General features: G+C 33.5%; 2 protein-coding genes across 2 annotated transcripts; one reads left to right on the forward strand and one right to left on the reverse strand.

The window, feature by feature from the left end:
- Positions 1-9,901: 9,901 nt before the first annotated feature.
- LOC127788501 (ribosome biogenesis protein WDR12 homolog) lies at positions 9,902-16,475 on the forward strand. The gene is made up of 14 exons (XM_052316847.1): positions 9,902-10,207; positions 10,555-10,655; positions 10,786-10,892; positions 11,753-11,788; positions 11,924-12,009; positions 12,493-12,560; positions 12,660-12,767; positions 12,877-13,002; positions 13,620-13,763; positions 15,168-15,276; positions 15,355-15,491; positions 15,613-15,648; positions 15,739-15,847; positions 16,096-16,475. The coding sequence occupies exons 1-13, from the start codon at positions 10,045-10,047 to the stop codon at positions 15,832-15,834; spliced, it is 1,317 nt and encodes a 438-aa protein (XP_052172807.1). The 5' UTR covers positions 9,902-10,044; the 3' UTR covers positions 15,835-15,847; positions 16,096-16,475.
- Positions 16,476-18,623: 2,148 nt separating this feature from the next.
- Positions 18,624-19,757, reverse strand: LOC127788201 (mitogen-activated protein kinase kinase kinase 20-like). The gene has a single exon (XM_052316310.1). The coding sequence runs from the start codon at positions 19,734-19,736 to the stop codon at positions 18,624-18,626; it is 1,113 nt and encodes a 370-aa protein (XP_052172270.1). The 5' UTR covers positions 19,737-19,757.
- Between the last annotated feature and the right edge of the window lie 5,341 nt (positions 19,758-25,098).

Consider the following 25,098-nt stretch of genomic DNA (forward strand, 5'->3'; position numbering starts at 1 on the left):
GCAATAGGAAGGACCGGAACAACTTACCCTGATGGGCCTACACGAACTTCTCAGGGAGGTCACCCATCCCTAGATTACCCTAGGTCAAGCACGCTTAACTTGAGAGTTCTTTGCCAACATTCAGCCCAAAAGGTATCCAGCTGGTGTTGTTTCCTTTCTTACACTATTCTCGATATATACTAACTTCTCTGGACTATTGGGGTATTACAATTTAATTCGTTAAAAATAAGTATATTATTTTTTAAAATATTTAATCAACCAATAATATTGTTTGGATGCTAAAAATAAGGTGGAGTAAATATATCTGATCTGAAAGCAAAAGTGCACTTAATACCCTTAACATTGTACTATGGACAATGGTGACCGTTACCTTATTTTAAAATAAAATATATTTATTATACTGTAACTAGACAATAATTAACAATATCTAAGGAGACGTTTGTTAATCAAAATATGGGATGAAAAAATCAAGATATGACATGCATCCCGGACTTCTATCATTTCCAACATATTTGTTAAGTTTATCTGACCATTTTTAAAAAAATCATCAATGAACTCTTATCTTGATTTTTCAAAATATGCATATATCTCCTCTACCTCAAAATAAGCATATTTTGATCTCTACATATAAGAAAAAAAAGACGTTTGTGTCCTTTAATGCATTCTAAAGAATTTAACCAACAAGTTGATAAAAATTTTAGAATATTTCATAATTTTATCTTGATCATTCCATATCTTGGTTCGAAAACTATTCCGAGCTTATCTTGATACTCCCTTATCTTATTCATTTTAACAAACGTTACCTTAATAAATATCGTAACAATGTCATAAATATTGTTCTAAACTTAGCATATCATAATATTAATAATATTTATATTATTATTATTGATATTGATATTGATGATTCATATTCTGTTAAAATTTTAAGGCTCATATTACTTTGATATTACAATAAAAAGTAAAATAATATATTGGCATTAAACTTGTTATAGACAATAAACATAAGTATCTCCATAATAATATTATAGTTTTTTATTTATATTGTTGATAATATTATTTGTCAATGATTACATTTATATTTTACAGTATAGTTTATACCAATCTTAATTTGAATATAATTGTTAATAGTTTAGGTGATTCAAAATGTATTTGATTATTGCATTTTATGTTTGCAATTAGGTTTCATGTGAATTTGCATTTCACTTATATTTGCATCTCATTTGATTATCTGTTATATATACATTATGTTGGATATATACATTGGTGGGCTGAATTTTATTAGCAGCCTAGCCCAAGCTCTCATTTGGCCCATCTCTATTGCTTGGCCCAAGTCTCCAGCACCCAAGTATATAAGGGCTTGTTCATGCCCTAACCAGCAGAAGCTTGCGATCTCTCTCTCTCTCTCTCTCTCGTTTGAAACCCTAAATCTGTAATCGACGGACTCATCGTGAATCCTCTCTGTTCTTGGCAAGAATCAGCTTCAGGTATATGTATATATTGGTGCAAATCACCTATGGCGTGTGAGATTGGTTGGTAAGAAGGTTGTTTCGTTTCTGTTACTCGTTCTGAGATCGAGTTGTATTTTTCGTTGTATCTTGCTTCTGTTTTGATTCTGATAGCTTTGTTTCTTGAGGGATTTCAGATGTAATATTGGTTGTGTAATCACCTATTTGTATGGTGGATTAACTAGAGACGGAGCCTCTGCTGTGAGTAGGATCTTTTGATCCGAACACGTATATGCTGCATTCTTTATTTTTCTGTTGTGTGCGTGGTGTTGCGGTGTTGTATTCTTTTCGATTTTGTTCGGATATTTGTTTTGAATCTTGGTATTGTGGAATCTGGTTGTGTGTTTAGTTCACAGATTTCTCAACAATAATTAATAATGATTTTTGCAATAATAATATATACAATTCCATTATAAAAATTATAATTCATTCATTATTACGATAAGTAGGCCTTTGCATTCGGTTAGTTTAGTTTTTGAATTTGTGTAAAAAAAGGGAACCGATCCGACCAAATTTATACATGAACCGAATAAACTAAATATGTTGAAAAAAATTGATTTGGTCAGTTAACCGATTAGACAAACGAAGATGACAAATCGCAAAGGGAGAAGACAAAGGCTAAAGTCGGATGAAAAAGACAAATAGAACTACAAATTCTCTTGAAGGCTGAAGTTGGACAAAAAGAACGAGGCGCAAAGGAAGGACTTCTTTGTTTGAGTTGGTCGGCAACAAGTCACAGAGGGTATGGGTCGGTGATAGTAAGTCATAGAGGGGTGGGACGAAGGTCGACGATGGTGACAAGTTGTTAAAGGGGTGGGACGAAGGGACAAAGAAGACAAATGATGGATGAAAAAAAAAAAAAAAAGATGACGAAGACAAAGAATGGAATAAGACAAAGAAGTGAAGAACATAATAAAACATCAATGTCAATGACTCGATGGTGTATTGGTGTTGAAATCTAGAAGTAGAGAAAGAGAAGGGCAGAAGGCCATGTTGCAAAGAGCCAGAGGCTAAAAAATTAGGGATCTAGGGTAAACGACAATATAGTGCATGGCCATTTAGATTTGGGTTACTTCGGTTAAAATACGATAGTGTTTTAAAAATTTTGATATGTTCGATTAATTTGATTTTTTTTACAAAGTAACTGAATTAAACTAAACTATTCGTAAAAACAACCAAATTGAACAATTTTACAAAATAAATCAAACCAAATTGATAATTTCAATCGATTATATTCGATTAATTCAATTTAACCAAACTCAATTCAATTTAACCAAACTTTTGCTGACCCTAACGACAACTTATATAGAAGTACTAATACCAAAATTTATGATACAATAGTACTATAATCAATTAAAAGTAACCCTAATAAATAAAATTAATCTAATAATAAAAATTAATAAATGTGGTCAATTAAAACTTTTAATAAATTAATAATCTATATCTATATATATATTATAACAAAACAGCCGTCAATTTTTTTCCCGCCCATTTCTAGTTACTATTTTGATATTTTATTATGTTTTTTTAATTTTTTTTGCTTATCCGAAATGGAATTTTTATAAGTCATTAATTAAGTCTATATGTAAATGATTTTTTTCATAGTTGAATAGTATTTTGGAAAATGTATAAGCATGCTGGTATATGAAGAGCCAAGATAAATATTATTAATTTATCCATATTATTAATTTTTAAATATTAACATAAAATTTTAATTGAAATAAATTACCAAAAAATGAGACTTTTTTAAATCGGGAGAAATCTTGATATATTAGGTAATACCGTCGAATACCAACTGCCAAGTAAATTTATTTTTATTTTTATTTATATATAGTTTAATTAATTTAAATTTATTTTTTTTATAATTTTAAATGTTATAATTTTATTTTTTTGTTGTTTTTTAGAAAATGTGACATGTCTTAAATGTGATAATTGATTGGAAAGAGGAATATGTAAAGTCATGTATAGATAATCAATTTTAAAATTTTGATTATTATTATTTATATAATTAATTAATTATTTAAATTATCTTTATTTTATATAGTTTAATTATTTTAAATTTATTTTTTATAATTTTAAATGTTATAATTTTATATATAACTTAAATGTTATAATTTTATTTTTTAACTTTATTTTTATTTGTTATTTTTTTAAAAATGTAATATGTCTTAAATGTGATAATTGATTGTCAGGAGAAATATGTAAAATCATGTATAATTAAATTTGAAAATTTGATTATTATTATTTATATAATTAATTAATTATTTAAATTATCTTTATTTTATATAGTTTAATTAATTTAGATTTATTTTATTATAATTTTAAATGTTATAATTTTATTTTTTAACTTTATCTTTTTTGTTGCTTTCTTAAAAATTTGACCTGTCTTAAATATAATAATTGAATGTCAGGAGAAATATGTAAAGTCATGTATGAATAATCAATTTTGAAAATTTAATTATTATTATTTATATAATTAATTAATTATTTAAATTATTCTTATTTTATATATTTTTTAATTAATTTAAATTTATTTTTTATATTTTTAAATATTATATATAATTTAAATATTATAATTTTATTTTTTAACTTTTATTTTTGTTACTTTCTTAAAAATTTGACCTATCTAATTGATTATTTAAATTATCTTTATTTTATATATAGTTTAATTAATTTAAATTAATTTTTTTATAATTTTAAATATTATAATTTTATATATAACTTAAATGTTATAATTTTATTTTTTAACTTTTTTTTTTTGCTTCCTTAAAAATTTGACCAGTCTTAAATGTGATAATTAATTGTTAGGAGAAATATGTAAAATCATGTATGGATAATCAATTTTGAAAATTTGATTATTATTATTTATATAATTAATTGATTATTTAAATTATCTTTATTTTACATACAATTTAATTAATTTAAATTTATTTTTTATAATTTTAAATGTCATAATTTTATTTTTTAACTTAATTGATTATTGTCGTTTATTTAATTCTCCTTTTTTCCTTAGTCTACTCTGAAGATGTGCTATATGTTGGACTTGGAGAAATTAAATGCAAATTAAATTTATGTTTTAAAAATTATGTTAAGTGAGTAAGATTCAAATTGTGTGACAAAGCGTGGGAAAAAAGAGAAATTTAATGGTGGCATGTAATTTGATAAATTAAGAGAAATATGAGAATTTGAAGAAAGATAAATTAATAAAAGAAAGCAAATATCTCTCTCTCTTCTTCCTCTCCATTCCCTTTCAACCCTTCAATTTCCTCTCTTCTCCTTTCTCAATTCTTCTTCTTAAATTTTCTCTTCTTCTTTACTTTTATTTAGTAAAATTTAACCATATATTTTTTACCCAGTTTGATCTTCTGGTGTAACATAGCACCACTATTCTGTCAAGTGAGTGATGTGAATACAACTAAGAAAAATTAGCCCTTGAGGGTTCGTGTGGTAAGCACATATGAGACAAATACATGTGAAAATCCCCCCCAAAAAAAATCTACCCTTGAATGCATATTTCAGAATAAAGATGTTGGTTATCGTTTATTCTTTTTTTTATTTCCTGTTATTGTGTAATTCTTTTTGTTTTTTACGCATTGTTTTATTGTATTACATGTTAATTTAGGTTTTTTTTTGTTATATGCTATTCCTACATCACCCCTTATGGGTCAGGCTCAGTCCAATGGGCCGGCTTAATCACCCAGAGCTCAAAAAATCACGGCGACCTCGTCAAATGAAATCCATACATCACCAAAGCCTGAAGCCCACAAAGCAAGCATTTTGCGAGCTCCTGTAAAACCCCCTAGCGAGCTCTCAAAGATCGACTAACGGGCTCGCTATAAAACCCTCAGTTCGCTAGACCGCCCAGGTCGCTGGCCTAAAATTGTCAGCTCGCATAAGTGATAAAGCTGTTGAGAAATCAGAGGTAAGGACTATTCACTTTATTTGCAACAGTCCATGCCCCTCGTAATGAGGATCCCACTCCCGATTTTATGTAGATGATAAGGGCTGTTTGTCCCCCATTATCTAATCATTGTATTTCTATATGTTATCTAAATTGTAAAAGCCCTTCAGTATAAATAAGAATCATAGATATCATAAGATGTAAGGACAAGGAGAATAATCAGACACCGTCATTCTGAAGGAATAATCAGAGTGCGGTCGTGGAATAGGCATCATTCTGACCGAACCACATAAAAATTTTGGTGTCGATTCATGTCCGAGATCTTTGTTTTCTTCTTCTTGGCACTTTGGACTTACTCACTGCGGCCCAAGATGAATCGGGGTCGGCTGAAATTGAATATCGACAATTTTTTACATGGTTTCGGGACAGAGTTATGTGCTTTTAATTGTTCGTCTACCCTTGAATGCATATAAGGAAATCTGTCAAAATATGTAATCCTTTTGTTATATTTTCATGATTGTAACACGATTATTTTATTTATTTTTTACTTCTTCATTGTGATTTTCATTTATTATAACTACTAAATTATATAACTTTCACTTTAACAATTTTTTTTTTTTTAAGATATCCATGCATCGCATGGGTGATCCACTAGTATATATTTATAATCATATTAAAAATATTTTATTACAATTGAAATTCGTTCATTATAATATTAAATAAGATGATTACATGTACTTAATCACAATAATGGATAGATGTTATAAAAGTAACATCTTAAAGAGAACATATATGCCTTTGCTGACTTCTCTAAGGTTTTGGTATGCTTCTTGAGATGGGGTCACGTAGTATTTGTTGAATTTTTCACGTAGCTTTGTCCAATGAAAACCCAAAGAATCTTAAACCAAAATTAGTCATCCTACTTTTATAACATTATTGTGAGAATACCACTTTAATGTAATGGTGTCAATTAAAATGTAATTAATATAAAATTTAATTTATTTTTTTAATTAAAAAAAATACTCCTCCAACCAAAACTCATAAAAGGTTTGACTCTTGCTAACGAGGGCGCTAGCGACAATCATGAGTTTTGGTGTTGGAACCCTTTTTATGTTGTAGCTATAGGGGAGAATAAGTTTTGGTGTTGGAACCCTTTTTATGTTGTAGCTATAGGGGAGAATAGATAGAGAGGGAAAACGAAAAAGAAGAAGAAGATGATGATTTTGAAGCATGAAAACGAAAAATATGGTCCTAAACATTTTTTTTGAGTTGTTTTTGTAATTTACAAAATGTTATGGGATCGTTTCACAAATTACGTAGAATGGCCAGAAATGTGTTTCTGGGGATGAGAGGCGACAGTGATGGATGATACAACAACAGAGGGAGGGGTGTGTAGTGATGGAAAAAGGTGGCGAAGAGGGAGGATGTAGCAGTGGCTAATGGCTAGAGACGAGGTGACGACAACATAGGGAGGATGTGCAGTAGCGACAAGAGATGAGGGTCAGGGCAGTGACAAGAGGTGAGGCAACGAGAAGGTCGAGGCATCGATGAGACAACGGTGAGAGGAATGTAGTGAGAGACGATTGCTGGAGAAAAAGATGAATAGACAGCAAAGGAAGGGAAGAGAAAGAGAAACAAAGTTTTTTGGAGAGAGGATTATAAATATATCATTTATATTAGAAAAATGATGTAATATCTAATATGTATGTATAAATTGTTGAAAAAAAAGAGGAATATGATAATGTGTATGTATATATATTAAATAATATATTTATAAAATATATATCTAATATGTACATACTAGGGAATGCCCGTGCCTAAAGGCACGGTGTAAATAATATTAAGATTAAATTTTGAATAAAAATAAAAATTAAAGTTATTGTATAACGTTGTATAATAAAAAATAAAAAAATTGAATTAAAAAAAATGCTCTATAATCTAAAGATAGAAACGCTCCAATCTCACTCCATTTGACAGAAACACTCAAATAAAAAGAGAAACACTCATTAATTAAAAATTTGACAAAAACGCCCATTAAGATTTGAAATGCTCATTTGACAGAAACGCTATATATATGCATTTCTGTTAATCTATATGGATTAAACATTATCTGCAAATGGATTAAATATTAAGATCTTGCATTAAGAATTATGTGAAAGAAATCTTTGCAGAAATGAGTGAAAAGAGGGAAACAGTTAAAAAATGAAGTGAAATGGAAAGTGGAGTGGAAATCAGTAGGAAAGAAATCTTGCATTAAATATTAATGCAAATGGAGTTCATTTGAGATGAGAGCGTTTCTGTCAAATGGATTAAACATTAAGATCTTGCATAAACATTAAACATTAGATTCCAAACGTAACTCGAATGAGCAGCAAACACACAAAATATATTTGCAAACATTAGATTCCAGAACACACAAAATATATTTGCAAACACAAAATATAAAAAGGAAACATTATATTGCTTCTATGCATACATAAACATTAAACAAAGAACAACAAATAGAAATGTATACATAGATTTGCAAACATTAGATTCCAAATTGAAAACATTAAACATTAAACATTTGACAACTTCCTTCACAATCTAATAATGAGCAACTAACACACAAAATATATTTAAACAACGAACACCATCATTTCTGGCGTACATTACATACATACACAGAAATACATACACATATGTGGCGTTGGTAGGGACGACGGGGACGGTGAAGCGAGCTGCATTGTGGCCGGGTGGCAGCGACGACAGGTGTGAGCAACTGCAGGGGCGATGACACACGTGTACAAAAAATTAATAATTTTAAAATATCAAATGTACAAAAAATACACTAAATTAATACACTAAATCAAATACACATAATTAACACATACACTAAATGAAATACACTAAATTAATAAACAAAACTAAATTAAATTAACATTAAATTAATTTACACTAAACTAAATTAAATTAACACTAAATGAATTTACACTAAACTAAATTAACACACTAAATTAACACACACACGTGTATATCTATATAATACACTAAATTAATACACTAACATTTTAAAATATCAAATGTACACAAAACATAAAACACTATAAAAATTACACAAAATAATAGGATAGAAATAATGAAATGTACATAAATTAACACACATATTTGTTTACATAAACAAAACTAAATTAAATTAACACTAAATTAATTTACACTAAACTAACACTAAATTAAATTAAATTAACACTAAATGAATTTACACTAAACTAAATTAACACACATAATCAAATATACATTAACACACACACACACACACACGTGTAATACACTAAATTAAAACATAAAACAGTAAACTAAACTAAATAATAAACTAAATAAAACAGTAAATCTATATAATACACTAAATTAATAATTTTAAAATATTAAATGTACACAAAACATAAAACAGTAAATTAACACACGCACACGTGTTTATCTATATAATACACTAAATTAAACATAAAACACTATAAAAAATACCCAAAATAATAGGATAGAAATAATGAAATGTACATAAATTAACACACATATTTGTTTACATAAACTAAAATAAATTAAATTAACACTAAATTAACACTAAATTAAATTAAATTAACACTAAATGAATTTACACTAAACTAAATTAAATAAACTAAACTAAATTAAATTAACACTAAATTAAAATGAAGACCTGGAAGTGAACACCAAATACAGAAATCTATATATATATATATATCTATATATATATAGAGAGAGAGGACCTTGGAAGTGGGCGGCGGCGACGTGGCGGGGGGCGACGGCAATGCGCAGACGCGGCGGCGACGATGGCGTGGGTGGGCTACGCGGAGGCGAGAGAGGGAGAGAGACAGAGAGAAGGGGGCGGGCGAGGGCCGGCGACGATGGGGTGGGTGCGTAAGGGCGGCGACGACGATGGCGGCGAGAGAGGGAGAGAGACAGAGAGAGAAAGATGGCGGGGACGATGGCCGCGGGCGAGGGGCGGGGACGATGGCCACGGGTGAGAGAGAGAAAGAGAGAGGGAGAGAGCGAGCGAGGGGCGGGGACGATGGCCGTGGGCGAGGGGCGGCGACGATGGGGTGGGGTGAGAGAGAGAAAGAGAGAGGGAGAGAGAGGGGAAAGAGAGAGGGACGATGGCTGCGGGCGGGTGGGAAATAGAGAGTGAGAGAGAGAGGCAGAGGGGGAAACAAAGAGAGAGAGGCGTGATGGGATGGTTTTGGGCGGGCGGCCACGCCGGTGGGGGGGGGAGACGTGGATCTTAGCCGTTGATTGATCTCAGTCGTGGATCGCAGCCACACAAAGATAGATTGTCTCTACACATTTTAAAAAACAGTCTTGCCTTATTATATAGATTTTTCATTTGTTGATGGGCGCAAGTCACCATCGTCAAAAGCGGGTCGGGACATTGGGATTTGATTTGACGTAGAATCGAATCGGACTCTGATTGGGCTAACCCGTTAAATGAAGCAACACATTGCTTTCAAACAAAACCCTAGCTCTCCCTCCCTCCTTCCACCTCTCTCTCCACCTCCTGCCCTTGGGCTGCCGACTAAGAAGCAGCAAGAGGGGACGCCGGCCACAGCTCCGTTCTCGTTGTCGGTATCTCTAGCTGCAGACAGTGGAATGGATTTTGAGGGAGATGGCGAAGAGTTTTCGAGGCGTGTGCAAGTCCGTTTCGTCACAAAGCTGCGGCCTCCTTTCAAGGTCCCAACGGCTTCCATCGCCATACCTTCCAATGTCACTCGCTTGGGGCTCTCCGCTGTCGTCAACAACCTTCTTCAATCCGGTAAGCAAACTCCTATATTGTAAATACATCCGTAATTGTATATATATACGCATATATATATATATAAATGTATGTGTATTTTTTATGTGATAGAAGTTTGTATTTTGTGTCTCCCTGTTATAATTTGAATCGACAATTAACTGGCGTAGAGATGACGAATAAAAGTCATAAAATTGGTTAATCAAATTGACAGAGTGGCTAACCTCCTCTGTTAAAGATTAGGCGAATGGTTTTTGTAGAGAGTTATAACTTGCATCGTCGTTACGGTATTTTACAGTGTTCTTTGATAGTTGTATCAAAATTAATCGGCTGTAAGGAAAGAACAACATTTTTTTGTTTATATATAGGGAATGCTGACTGGAAACCTGAACCATTTGATTTTCTGATCAATGGGGAGCTAGTTCGGATGTCACTAGAAGAATTTCTACTTGCCAAGGGGATTTCTGCGGTAATTCTCTTTCCTATTTATGGTATTTGGCGCATTTATGAGCCAGACTTCTTCTGCTCTATGAACACCTCTGCGTGGTGTTTGAATGCTAATTTTATGGTTTGTAACTAGGACATATGGTCTATTGCAGGAGAAAATATTGGAAATCGAATATGTAAAAGCTGTGGCTCCTCGAAAAGAGGAAGAGCCTTCATTACATGATGATTGGGTCAGTGCAGTTGATGGTTCAAATTCTGGGTGAGCTTTTAAATTTGTAGGACCATCAGGATTACTTTTTTCTTTCCCCCGTTACATGTATGTAAACACTATTTTTTTTCTATCCATGTGAACGGATTTGATGCAAGCCACTGACAGTTGGTCATTATCAGTAGTTTTGTCTAAGTTATTATCAATTTTTTTCTGTTTCATTTTATTTTCAGCATTCGACTTGTGTTTCTGTTCTTCACGGTTTGTGAAACTGGCAATTGCAAAGCAGCAAGATGAGCCAGTTATGCAATCTTTGTGAAATGCCTGAGATCTTACCTTTGTATCAATTCTTGAAAGAAATAGTTTACTTAGTGCAATGAGTAAGATGTGACAACAATCACAAAAATCACAACTGTTAATCCCACTAGGTACATGAATTTTAAACCTCCAGTCATCTCTCCATGCCTATATTCTCTATATGACCGTTATATTCTGTATTCCTATGTCATGTTTAAGGATCTTCCACCAAGTTTTCTTTGGTCTTTTTTTAAATAAATTCCTACAAACTTCCTCCATTTCATCCAATTGTCTCACTAGTGTGCTTACTTGTTTTATTCTCACATGTGCAAACCATCTTATCCTGTTTGATGTCACTTTAAGTTTATTACATATGAATCTCATTTCTAATTTTGTCTTTCATTATCAGGCCACACATCGACTGTAACTAGTCTGATGAGTAGGATGTTCCTGATAAAATTCTACATTAGGCAGTCATCAATTCTTAAATAATTCAGAAGCTTTCTTTGAACAGTGGAACTAACTGTGTGATGTGGAACAGTACTGATATTACTTCTTCATCCTACAAGTCTGGCTTGTTAATTTGGTTAATTGTTAAATCTGGCATGTTTCAGGTTCTTTGTGACTGGCTGCTATGATGGTCTAGGAAGGTAATACTGTGAGAACTATTTATTTATTTGTCTTCTCACTTGGAAAGAAATGAAGTTTGTTTCAGTCTTCTTATTTCTTCATGAATATGAACTTTACTAAATCTAGATCTTCTTTAAATTGTGTTATCTCATTAGGGTATGGAAAGCTGCTGGGTTGTGTACTCATGTATTAGAGGGACATGGTGGTGCCGTTACTTCTGTCAGTGTTATTAAGCCAAGAGGTAAAGAATAAAAACTAAAGAGAGTTTTTCAAACGTGCTTATTTTTGGTTTGAGTACATTGCACCAGTTTAACTCATGGCGTCTTTGAACTTAATTTTTGACTCTTAAGTGTTTGGAAAAATGAAAAAGCTAATGAATTCCTAAATAGTGAACATTTCTATTTTTATTATTTGAGTAAAGCTTTTTATTAGAGGTCCTTTTTTTTTTTTTTTTGATTTGGATAGCTCGTCTCTTATCTGAATTAAGTGTCATAGAAAACCTTGTTCCATTTGATAGAGACTAATAATTGAAACAAACCTGAACTCGTGCAATTAATAATTGTCATATATAGTTTTAAGTATGCCTTTTCAAATTGTTGATTAGTGGGTTCGTTTCATGGTTTATTCTTTAGAAATTTCGTAACATCATATTATGTTTATTAATTTGTGCACATTCATTCATCATCTTTGTGTTGTACGTTGATGTAGCTTTCCTGATTTACAGGAGCAGAGAGCAGCAGTGAAGTGGTTGTAGCCACTGCTTCCAAGGATAGGACACTTAGGCTGTGGAAGGTACTTGTAGATGCTGCCACTTTAAAAATAAAAAAATTTACTTCCCTATCAACTAAAGTTCCCTTGCCCCCCTAATATTGTGAATTTTCTTTTTAAAAGTTCGGTGTAGAATCCTTGGATCATCCTACAAAGGTTGGAGCTTATAAAATTCTGCGGGGGCATACTGAACCTGTACAAACTGTTGCAGCACGGCCATCTGGAGATATGGTATCATTTATCTTCTTCTCCCAACTTATCATCATCGTGTCATGCATAAATTTGATGTAGAAAATAGTGCTCACTCATGCACTTTATTTTGTTTGCTACTATTAATTAGGTATGTTCAGGTTCTTGGGACAGCAGAATCAATTTGTGGCAGACACATGAACTTGTTGAAGGAAGCGATCTGGTAACAATTAAGAGGAGAAAAATGGATAATGAAGATGAGGAATCTCAATCAGAGGTACAATGATTTCTGGAATTAGGGAACTTCATTGTTTTGAACTTCTATGGCTTCCAAATGCAGAAATTCATCTGTAGCATACTAGAAAGTATGGTTTGCTAGTGCCAAATTTGGTCTACAACTCTGTTTTAGTACAGTGTGTGTGTGTATATTTCCACCGTTATATATAATTTGGATTCACTTGAATTGATATGAAGTTCATAATCTACAAGTTCAATGAACATGCAAAATGCCATGAAAATGCTTAAATTAAGGGGGATCTGAGCTTTGAATTGATTAATGATTAGCATTATTCTATGACAAAGATGTTGCAAATTAATTTCCATTGGATCTTGCTTGTTTTGGTTATTGGTTTCTAACAATAACAGATATAAGAGGTTTTATTAAGTGAAAGTGAAAGTAGTAATAAAACCTAGGAATCTTTATTTGAGGTGCTTCCCATGCACTATCTTTTCTATCTTTTTTTGATGAATTTAGGCCTTAGTGTCAATCTAATTGCTTTATTCTACCTTTTTATTACATTATATTAATCTAAATGCTTTATTTAGCTCTTATCTCTCTGCATTAAATATTTTACTGCTTTTACATTACAACTCATATTTTCCTGTCTCATACAGGGAGAGGCTCTCTCTACACTGGTGGGTCATTCCCAGTGTGTGTCTTCTGTGGTTTGGCCACAAAATGAAACAATATATTCTGCATCCTGGGATCATTCAATTAGAAGATGGGATGTTGAAAGTGGCAAAGATTCAGTAAACATGGTGAGTGAGAATGACCTTATGTTAGCTTTCCTACGTTCTGTGCTTGCTTGTGGCTTTATGAACCCTTCATTTGCATTAAAATTTGATTATATGTTCATTAATGAAATTGTGTGAGCAGCCAATTATTACTTATAATAGGCGATTGACATGAAAAATCTCTGGTGCTACATATTTTTAGCTCTCAACTACAGTGAGTCATTATGAAAGTGATCCCAGAGAAGTCAGACAACTAACCTTAAAAAAAAATTTCTATCCCATCCTTTTCCTGATAGCTGCCATAAAAACTCTTGACTATGATTAATATTGATCTTATTCTTTAGCATAGAGCTTTTAGACTTATTTTTGAAATTCCTCAACCCAACTCAAGCAATTAATTTTAAAGCATGGACCAAATTTTTGATTGCATGGTCTAAATCCTATCTTCTTCTCCATGGGTGTTGCTTTGCTGTTATGGTTGGCAGCAGGGGCGGATCTACATATGTTGGAGGGTAGGCAATTGCTCCCCCCCCCAAACTTCTAAAATTGCACTTGACCCCTTGATGTTGTGCATATAAATTATTATGCCCTCAAACGCTTGCCTCCCTTGAAATAAAAAAGATAAGGGGCAATTAAATAATGCCAAAAAAATTTAGTACACAGACTTGGGACTTCTCTGCCCTGACCTAATTTCCTGACTCCACCACTAGTTAACAGTGTGTATCACACAACTTGAGAATGTAATCCTTTTTTTCTTGTTGTGAGATGAATCTTTAGTCATATAAAACACATTTCCGTTGGACTGCTGATAATCAGTTGTCAATCAACTTTGTGTCTATTGCCATGTGGAGCTGGCTAAATCATTTTGCTAGGCTTGAGCAATATGGTGAAGATAAAGCTGCATAACTTTTACTTTGTTGTACCGATTTTTTTTGTCTTTCTCATCTGGAAAAAAAAGAGAAACACGTGGGTTATTTAATAAATTATATAATAACTTTGCTAGGCTTCAACAATATGGTTGAAACGCATAATTTTTGTTTATTTTATTGATTTTGTTATTTGTAATCATTTATTTTTCAAGTCTAAAAAAGTGAATGCTCTTTCTCATTTTCTTTTTACTCAGCAAATAATAATAATAATAATAATAATAATAATAATAATAATAATAATAAAGGAGAAACATATTTCACTTTTTTAGATTTTAGAAATAAATAAGCATAAGTGCTACTGAAGCCTAATTATTGTTCGATTGGACATTGAAAAAGATATCTTTCTTTTCTTTTCTTTTCTTTTCTTTTTCTTTTTTCCTTTTGTTTGGGGGAAGAGGGACTCACTTGATCAGAACCGTTTTGCATATACTCTTTAACCAAGTCCTCTTACTTGTCTTCTTTGCTGCAATCATTTTTCTAATCCTTCACCTTCCTACAGTATTGTGGGAAAGTTATCAATTGTCTTGATGTTGGAGGTGAAAGTTCAGCTCTCATTGCTGCTGGTGGCTCTGACCCTATCCTTAGGATATGGGATCCCCGCAAACCAGGTATATTAAACTAGCAGAAACTTGTCTCTCTCTCTCTCTCTCTCTCTCCATGTATATATGATGGTATTGTTTTGGCAGGAACATTGGCTCCTGTACTTCAGTTCTCATCTCATACTTCTTGGATATCTTCTTGCAAGTGGCACAAGAAGTCATGGTTTCATTTAGTTTCTGCATCATATGATGGGAAAGTTATGTTGTGGGATTTAAGAACTGCGGTGAGCTATTGTCTCCAAATTGCGTATCCAATTCTAGTTTACATAATTGTCTCAATATCGGATTCTTGAAAATAAAGGGACAAGGGATAGACTTGTGGGCTAATACTATTTTCTGTTGCAGTGGCCACTGGCAGTCATTGATTTGCACAAGGATAAGGTACTACCATTTTTTTGACCTTACTGGGTCCCAAAGTATTCTAGCATTCAAATAAGTATTTCTTAAATATGATTCCGATTTCAATTTCAGGTATTATGTGTTGACTGGTGGAGAGATGACAGTGTGCTTAGCGGTGGGGAAGACTCGAAGCTTTGCATATCCTCTGAAATTTCAGTACAAACGTAGAGACATAATGCAAGTAATGCTAATCCTTGCTTGTTCGCGCGCATTAGTTTTTTTTTTTCCCATTCGCCCAGCCTCCATCCCCCTATATTCACGATTAAGATTTAACGTCTTCTTGTCCTTCAACTTAAAGAGAAAAGAGAGGGTCTCAAAAGCGCAACAATGCTTCCAGCTCTACTAGAAAGAGTTGTATTCGTACTCAGCCTTTGCTGTCTTCAATTCTAGTGACACAATTTCGTTTTCTCTTCAAACTAATTCTTGCAGCAGAGGGACATTCAATTCAAGGATGGTCTCCGCGATAGAACCACCCAAGACCACCTTCTTTTACATATAATAGTCGAAGAGACAGCGTGTGGACTGACAAAGCAAAGGCAAAAAGATGTCAATGCAGATACAAGAGGTGGGAACAAATTTTGATAGAGAGCCAGTTTTGTTGGGTGGCAATTAGTTGCTTATTATGTTAGAGAGAGAGGTTGGATAGAGTAAGATGATGATGGTACGCGCAGAAGTCAGTTCTTTTTTATGATTCTGAAACTGAAGTGTTAGTTAAGTTTAGTTGCAATGATGTTGATGCATGTACTCGCAGTGTTTACTGCAAATTCACATTTTGAGTTACCATGCATGCATGGTAATGTTGAATTAGATATGCCCCTTTCTTTCATGGGCTCTGATATCTGTGGCCTATTAAGTATTTTTTTGGGCCGAATGAGGGTTCGGGTTCGGTTCCGCGATGGGCACTGATATCTTCTAATTAATTTGAATTGGGCTAATATGTTTTCGGCCTATTAAAGATAAATTTTGTCGACTCTTGCACACGGGTTTGACCCAAAATGTCAGGTTCGGATGGGACTAAATATTATTATTACTATTTGATTTCCTGCATGTGAATGGCCACCAAAATTATGCAGAGATCTTTACCACATATTCAATTAAATAATAAATCCAAACCTAGTGCCATTTTACACTCTGTTGTGTTGTTTTAAATACAACATTCAATATCGATCTCGTCCAGTTGTGTTGTTGGTACTTTAGATGTTGCTTATTAAAGTTGAATTATACTCTCTTTGTTCAACTAAATATGCCCCTTTGAAGGACTGGTACTTTGATGGGATTAATTAACAAATATCACTGTAACTGAACTGTATTTGGACAACCATTTGAAGGATATCAGCACAACAATATCGGGAACATATATATATATATATATATATATCACTAGCTTTTGATGGCAATGTCGGGAACATATATATATATCAAGGCCTTGTGCCTTGCGGCTGCTTGCTTGCTGGCTTCACCGAATCTTGCAACGCCTTGCCTAGCTTGCGTGCTGTACTGCTGCTGCCTTCTCCTTCAGCTTCCTTCTGGCGGCTTGGCGTCTCTTCTCTCCAATTCAATCCTTTATATATAAAGCATGGCCGCTCTAATCCTCCTTCAAACCAATGCCTCCATTTGCCGCTCCCTCCCCATTTCTTGAATTTATCTCTTTTTGCTTGATTCCTAAAAAAAAAAATATGCTCAAACTATGTAAAATTTATATAAACACAAAAATAACATAAAGTTGAGATAAAAATATATATAAAATTAAGACCTATTTGATACCCCACACTTAACCTTTTACTTATTCAAGCAAAATAGAAAAAAAAATTAAAAAATAAACATTTTATTTTCACATTAGGCCAAAGTCAAGAAATCAGACAATATATCAATGCATAATTAATCACAAAATTAATTACCATCCATATTATCATATCAATTCCAAAATCCGGCAGTATTAACTGAATGACTTAATCATGCAAAATCACCACTTTTGCTTCCATGCATGCTTTAAAATTGATTCATTAAACCTTGCAATTAATACAATTAAATCATGCAATAGTTTTCTTATAATCACTTCTCTCCACTACTACAAACATAAGGAGTGATAGGGATGGTCTTTTTGTTTTTTTGTTTTTTTTTATTTCTTTCTTAAGCATTACTTGACTTTTGACGCGAATGTCGACATTTTGTGATGAAGACACCCGGTTACTCCCCAAAATAATTGCTTAGGATGCATTTGCATACTCATATCTTGAATCACCGTTTGACGTGAAGGTTGATGCAGGAGCATACTGTCAACCCCTAGTTACTAAGCAGCTCAAAACATAAGAGTAGATATATAGCAATGATTTTTTTTGTTTTTTTTTTTCTTTTTCATCATCCTTTTTTACTTCAACTCTGTTTAGGCCTAGTTTTAAGAAATAATCATAATATTATTCTCACATAATCAATCATGCATAATCACAAAATCCCATGAGTTTTGTCAATAAGCATATATTTCAACAATCATAATAATCCGGCATAATCAATTCATTTTTCTTAACACTACTAAATTTAGAATCAATAATCAAATAAAATAATTCTCAATTTTGAATTAACTATGCATTGACAAAAGTTAAATAGGAAACATGAATTCGGCCTAGATATGAAAATAAAATATTTTTCTAAACAAAATCACTATTTAAGCATATTATAATTTAATTTTCAAACAATCAAGCAAAATATAATAAATATTTAATTTCTCACTGCATACTTAAATTAAACATTATTCTCAATGTTAAAAAAAAAAAAAAAAAGAAAAACAATGCTCCCCTGATGAGGACTTCCTTGGACTTCATTTTGGCAGAGGAGGGACTGAATTTCTGCAAGTAGCAAGTCCAAAAAGAAATAAAAAAAAATCAATACTATTTGAAATAAAAATCAATAAAAATTGAGATAAAAAGAGAGAAGGAATAAATACCATTTGAAATTTGAAGTTACTTCATCTTTATATGTGAATCATTCCATGCTTTGGTTTTTGGTTTGGGCCGTATAAATTTTATCACTCTTGCATGTGAAAAAGTTTCCTTCTTTCTGTCAGCAGCTTGTGCATGTGAAAGCTTCCTTCCAACCCAACTCGGCCGCTTCTGGTTTTGGTATAATCTTCTCCAACCTGCAGCCTCCAACTGTTCGTGGATCCATTTATCATCGCAGTTACTGGAACGTGCAAAACATGGCATTGCCTTGTTGTTGTTGTTCATCTGTTGATCTTGTAACCGTGCAGACTCCTTCACCTGCTGGAGGAAAGGGTGATTCAAAAGCATGTCGGCCGTCCATCTCAACTTGGGATCCTTAACCAGACACTTTCCCAAGAAATCTTTTCCTTCGTCAGACATGTTCTGAGGGATCTTCGGCGGTCTTTTCCCTAACGCAATCTCACGTAGCAGCTCATTGACGCCCTTGAGTTCGAATATTGCCGTCGGCCACACTGACTTTCCTGTAACCATCTCAACTACCGTGCATCCCAGAGACCAGATATCCACAGAGGCTTTGGTCGAACCAAACAGAATCGATTCGGGCGATCGGTAAAGAAGGGTACCCGGGCTTCCTTCCACCTTGCAGTCACTCCACTTTGCCGACAACCCAAAATCCGCAATCTTCACGTTGTTCCCGCCATCTTTAGACGGGAAGACAAGAATGTTGCCCGGTTTAATATCGCAATGAACGTAGCCTTTTCCATGCATGTAGCTCAGGGCTTCGAGGATCGTACGAGTGTATTCCGCAACGTCAGATTCCGGCAAGTGCCCTCCACTTTGTCTGATCAGATCCCCGAGGGAACCTCCGGGAGCAAACTCGAGTAACATGTTGTACACTCTCTTGCCGTCCTCGACGGTGACATCTTCCCCAAAACAGCGAACGATTCCAGGGCAATCGCGCAGTTCGTACAAGATCTTGGCTTCTTTCTGAAGCGATGAGGAGTTCTTGAAATCCGCAGACTTCACCGCCATTGCAGGGATGTGCAGTGAGTCCTTGGGGAAGCAATTTACTGCCAGACTAACAGTGCCAAACGTGCCCTTTCCCAGAACTTGTTTCTTCACCCAAGAACCCATGGCTGATCGATCGATCGATCGATGATCTTCTTCTTGTTTCTTCAACAACTCTCTCTCTCTCTCTCTCTCTCTCTCTCTCGTTAATTAACAGAGATTAAAATGGCTTCTCTGGTGACCCATATATATAGATTAATTAACGGAGTAATAATTTAAAAATTATTAATATCAAAATTATTATTAATATCTTATTAGAGATGGTAGAGAATTAAATTATTTGTAAATATATTTTACCCATTTTAAAAATTATGAATATATCTAACAAGTTTATGATATTACTGTTAATTCCACGTTATCTCCACTGCACTCTCTCTATCTCTCTATTGCATTTATATATATATATATATATTTTTTTTTTATAGCAATGGAAAGTTGTAGGTTACTTAGTTTTGTAAATAAAATTTAGATAATTATAAAAATTTAATGTAGTGGTAAAATAAATTTAAATAATTTTAAAAACCCCTTCTCCTTTTTTGTAATATCCAACGATAACAATAGCTTTTTCAATGGTAACAACGATGAGTGACTAGCTTTTATTGGTTTTTCCTTGGCTTACACAGACATTGGTAACAGGGTGTTTGGCTTATTGATTTAACTGTTTATAAGCTCTATTTAGCTTATAAGCTACATAACTTATTTAATTGTGTTTTTGTTAAAATTTAAGAGCTTAAACGCTGTTAAACTTATAATTTGTTTTAATAGCTTTTTCAATAAACTACACCTCCAGCTTTTCTAAATAAGCTATTGTGGTAGCTTATTTCGTTGAACAAATCAATTACCAATTTGTTCTCAAACAACTTAACTATTTCCAACACATTACCCTTTCATCCTTTCATGATATCATCGCAGCTTCTTCCAAGGCCAGTGTTTATCATCGTAGCTTTCATCTTTGGTCGTCGCCTCTATCTCTGCTGCCTCCATCATTCGTTGCCTCCATAATTTATTGTCAGCTGCCTACTACAATTATAAATAGGGGTTTGGTTTTCTCTACCTTGTACATAAAAGTAAATTATAATTCTATTTTTCATCCATCATCAAGATCAAGATTAAGAGAGATAAATCAAATCTGCTTATTTTCTTCTTCAACTAGTAGTTTAGATTATGGCCTTGAGCTCAAATGGATCAAGATTCACTTTTATTTATCCATGTTATGTGAAATAATATGTTATTTTTAAGAAAATAATTTAATAATTTTCATTTTAATTAATTTAACCCCTCTTTTCGTTTTGCTTCTTTAGTGAATCCCTTTATACATTTTTCATTGGTTAAATAAGTTAACCCAATGATTATTAGAGAGTCTCACCCTTAATTTATTTAAAAATATAATCATTTATTTCAAAGTCATAATTAAGAATGATAATTAGAGTTTCAAAGCATCTAAACACGTTTAAATTAAATCTTAGTAAAGTTACTAATTTATATTCTTTTCAAATCATTTGAGCCCACCCTTAGGCTTAAGAGGCTCATAGAATTTTCTTTAATATGTTTATTATTTAATATCCCATCAAAGTCGAATATTTAAAATATATAAATAGTTATCAAAATTCATGAAAATTTCACAAAAATTACAACACAAACACAGAAGGTGACTTTGTGTACAAATTTCAACTTCAAATAACATCATTTGACACTTTAAAAAATTACATAAAGTCGGTTGTTCACAATTTCATTCTTGTTGTGATATATTTATGTTTTTCGAGTATTTGACTAAGTAAATCTCCACCTTTTCATGACGGCCATGCCTCATTAGAAAACTCACTTGTTGAGCTACAATACACCCAAAAATAATTTTATTTTATTAAGATTTGATTTTTTTTTCAAATAAATCAAAAAGATACAAAACTAAGTTTGCTAAAAACTAGACTTCCTTACTCATCATCAAGAATTTAATTGTAATTTAATACATTATCTACTATTCTCAGGAAGTAGTCAAAACAAACTATTTGTATTAGAGCAACTCCAACGGGAGTTGCCACCCATGGTGTCATTCTCGTAATTGTCGAAATGGCACATCGAAATAGAAAATTTCCACTCCAACAGGAGTGGCATATAGCGTTGCTAAATGACAACAATTCTCTTATAGTACAATTTTTCCAACCCTTGGAGAGAGAAAAAGAAAGAGGTTGCATTTGCCAATGGTAAAGTCTAATGGCTATATTTGAAATTCTATATATACATATATTTACCTGAAATAGGGGAGGCGGGACAGAGTGAGAGAGAGCCAGAGGCAACGATCGACCAGCGAGCGATAAAGGGCTAGAGCCAGCGAGGGCAAGGCCTAGGCTGAGGTGACGAACAACAAAGTGAGAAAAATAGCCGACGAGGGCGAGCGGCGATGAACGACCGAGCGAGAAGAAGGTAAGGAGGCAAGAGAGGCGCAGAAGAAGGAAGGTTCTGGAGGTATGTATTATATATACATAATTGTTTTTAGGGTAAATTATATGAAACCCCCTGTACTTAGGGTCATGTGCAACTTACCCCCTGTGCTTTTGATTGCATCAAATAACTCCCTTACACTTTCAAAATGTTGCAATCAGCCACAATTTGTTATTATTTTACACAATTTTATGCAATCTATTGGTTAATTAATGCAAAATTTTTATATTTTTTTGATATATTGAAATTCTATATGTAGAATTATGTATTTTGTATGTAAATTATTGTACAAAATAATGTAAAATAACAACAAATTGTGGTTAATTGCAACATTTTGAAAGTGTAAGGGGGTTATTTGATACAATTAAAAACACATGAGGGTAAGTTGCACATGACCCTAAGTGCAAGGGAGTTTCATATAATTTACCCTTGTTTTTATTTTAGTTAATCAATTATTAATTATATATATAAATGTTTTGAGATTTAAAATTTAAAATTTTAATTATATTTTTTAATAAAAAATATTAAAATGGCACCCCCTAATTGCAACCTCCATTGAAGCAGATGTAGAATTCAAATGTGCCATATCACTATTCAAAGTTACAAATTGATAATTTAGCACTCCAAAATAGCAAATCCCTTTTAGTGTTCTATTTTAAACTATTTAGACAAGTTTCACAGAAAATTCATAACTAAATGTACAAAGATCCTTTTCAATGATTTTTACAACAAAAGTTCGAAAAAACACTCTAGTTTTTAGAGAAAAAAAAAAAACATAGTTAACTACAAAACTCAACATTAAAAACTACGTTTTAAGACAAAAATAGTAAGTATTACGTAACATAAGTATTTAATTCCAGACACATAATAATGTTACTTTACATCTTAATTTTTCAATGGACTACATGTTATTGTTATTATTATGTAATTGAGGAAGCGATAAGTCTATAGCACAAGTCATCTTGCATTACTGAATGCCTAGACATAAGTCCTTGGGTCAAGTCCAACAATCAAGATAGATAAAAGGTTGAAAATTGCTACTTTGCTCGATTGTATGATCGAGAGGATGATTGAATGTAATATTTTGATAATAAAATTACGAAAATACGCATCACCCCTTCGCTTAGCCACATTCTCTCTACTCTCTCTCCTTCCCATAGTGGCTGGTCACTTTCCTCTCACCATCTTCGCCTCGTCTCGCACCGACTGTCATTACATCATCCTTCTTTGTCGCGGACAGAGAAGATGCAGCGATAGTCAGTGCAAGGAGAGGCGACAAGTCGAAGGCGACGAGAAGTGGCCATAAAAATGAGAGAAATAGTAGAGAAGAGATGGTCAAGGGTGAAGGGTATTTTCATCATTGCACGTGTATATATAAAACTACATGTGAAGCTCTTAAGCAATGTCGCAAAGTCTTCCCTGAATGACCCAAAACTTGTTTAGTCAACCCACCTTCTCCCTTCCTCTCTTTAATCTGCAATTTTTCTATCTAGCGATCTACTTGTTGGATCAACGATTCGACATCAAAGCCATCGTGAAACAGACCTTGATTAACCCAATTACGATCTTGAAGTCCATATCTGGCGAGTCACTGTTGCCAACAACTGCCCATTGAAGTACTCCCACCACAAGGTAAGCAATTTTGGCCATTTTCCAATGGTTTACGATAATATTCTACTGAGTAAAATTAATAAACACTCATTTAACTATAAAGTTGTAATTATTTACTCGAACTTTAAATTGAGGGAACCTCCGAGAGCAAACTCCACTTTGTCTAATTCCGGCAAGTGCCCTCCACTTTGTCTTATTAGATCCTTGAGGGAACCTCCGGTAGAAAACTCGAGTAACATGTTGTACACTTTCTTGTCGTCCTCGACACTGACATCTTCCCCAAAACAACAAACGATTTCAGGGCAATCGCGCAATTCGTACAAGATCTTGGCTTGTTTTTGAAGCGATAAGGAGTTCTTGAAATCCATAGACTTCACCGCCATTACATTGTTGGGATGTGCAATGAGTCCTTGGGGAAGCAAGGAATTGCCAGATTAACAGTGCCAAACGTGCCCTTTCCCAGAACTTGTTTCTTCACCCAAGAACCCATGGCTGATCAATCGATCGATCGATGATCTTCTTCTTGTTTCTTCAACAACTCTCTCTCTCTCTCTCTCTCGTTAATTAACAGAGATTAAAATGGCTTTTCTGGTGTAACGACCCACTCTCACTTACGGGCGCCACCGGTAAATAATCGACCGGATTACTCACCTATCAAACCACAACTAAAGGGTTGGACTATGTTTCAACAGGAAAAGCCCTAGGTGGGAACTAGGCTTCGTCCTTCCCTTCGCTTCACTCAAGAATCGGTCTCAACACAAACAAGGAAAAACTCAGCGGACCGAGACCCGAAACCCGAGTGAGCTTCACCTCTCTTCAGCTCGTCCCATAGCAAGCTAGAGGTGACCCAGGCACAAAGCTAGCATAATAAACATTTCGCTGAGTATTGGGGATTTATGAGAACATACCTCGCTGATCTTTACTCGATCCGAAACTTGGATTTACCAACTAAGCCATATACAACGAACAATCTCACGATCATTTATCACACTACGATGATTTCAACAATTAAATATATCTAGTACTCAATATCGTTAACATTCAATTACATGAATACATATAAAAATTATAGGAGATTATACAACAACACATCTCAGGCAACAAGCTAATTGCCACAATAGCCTCCCAGTACCATCCCTGCTTGCATCTGGACTTACATCATCTACACATGAGGTAAAACCTCATGAGTCATAAAGACTCAGTGAGGGTGCAATGCATGTAAATATGAATATAATCATGTTTATGTATGTCAAATGGATGCAAATGAGGCTAGGTCCACTCATCCTCACAACCCACTAAGGTTTGAGGCATCAACCTATCAGCCCCCACCACACTAGTCCTCCTGATGGCCACAGGTCCACTAGAGCTTGCATCACAC

Source organism: Diospyros lotus, chromosome 13 (assembly GCF_014633365.1).
Source record: "Diospyros lotus cultivar Yz01 chromosome 13, ASM1463336v1, whole genome shotgun sequence".
NCBI classification, from domain to species: domain Eukaryota; kingdom Viridiplantae; phylum Streptophyta; class Magnoliopsida; order Ericales; family Ebenaceae; genus Diospyros; species Diospyros lotus.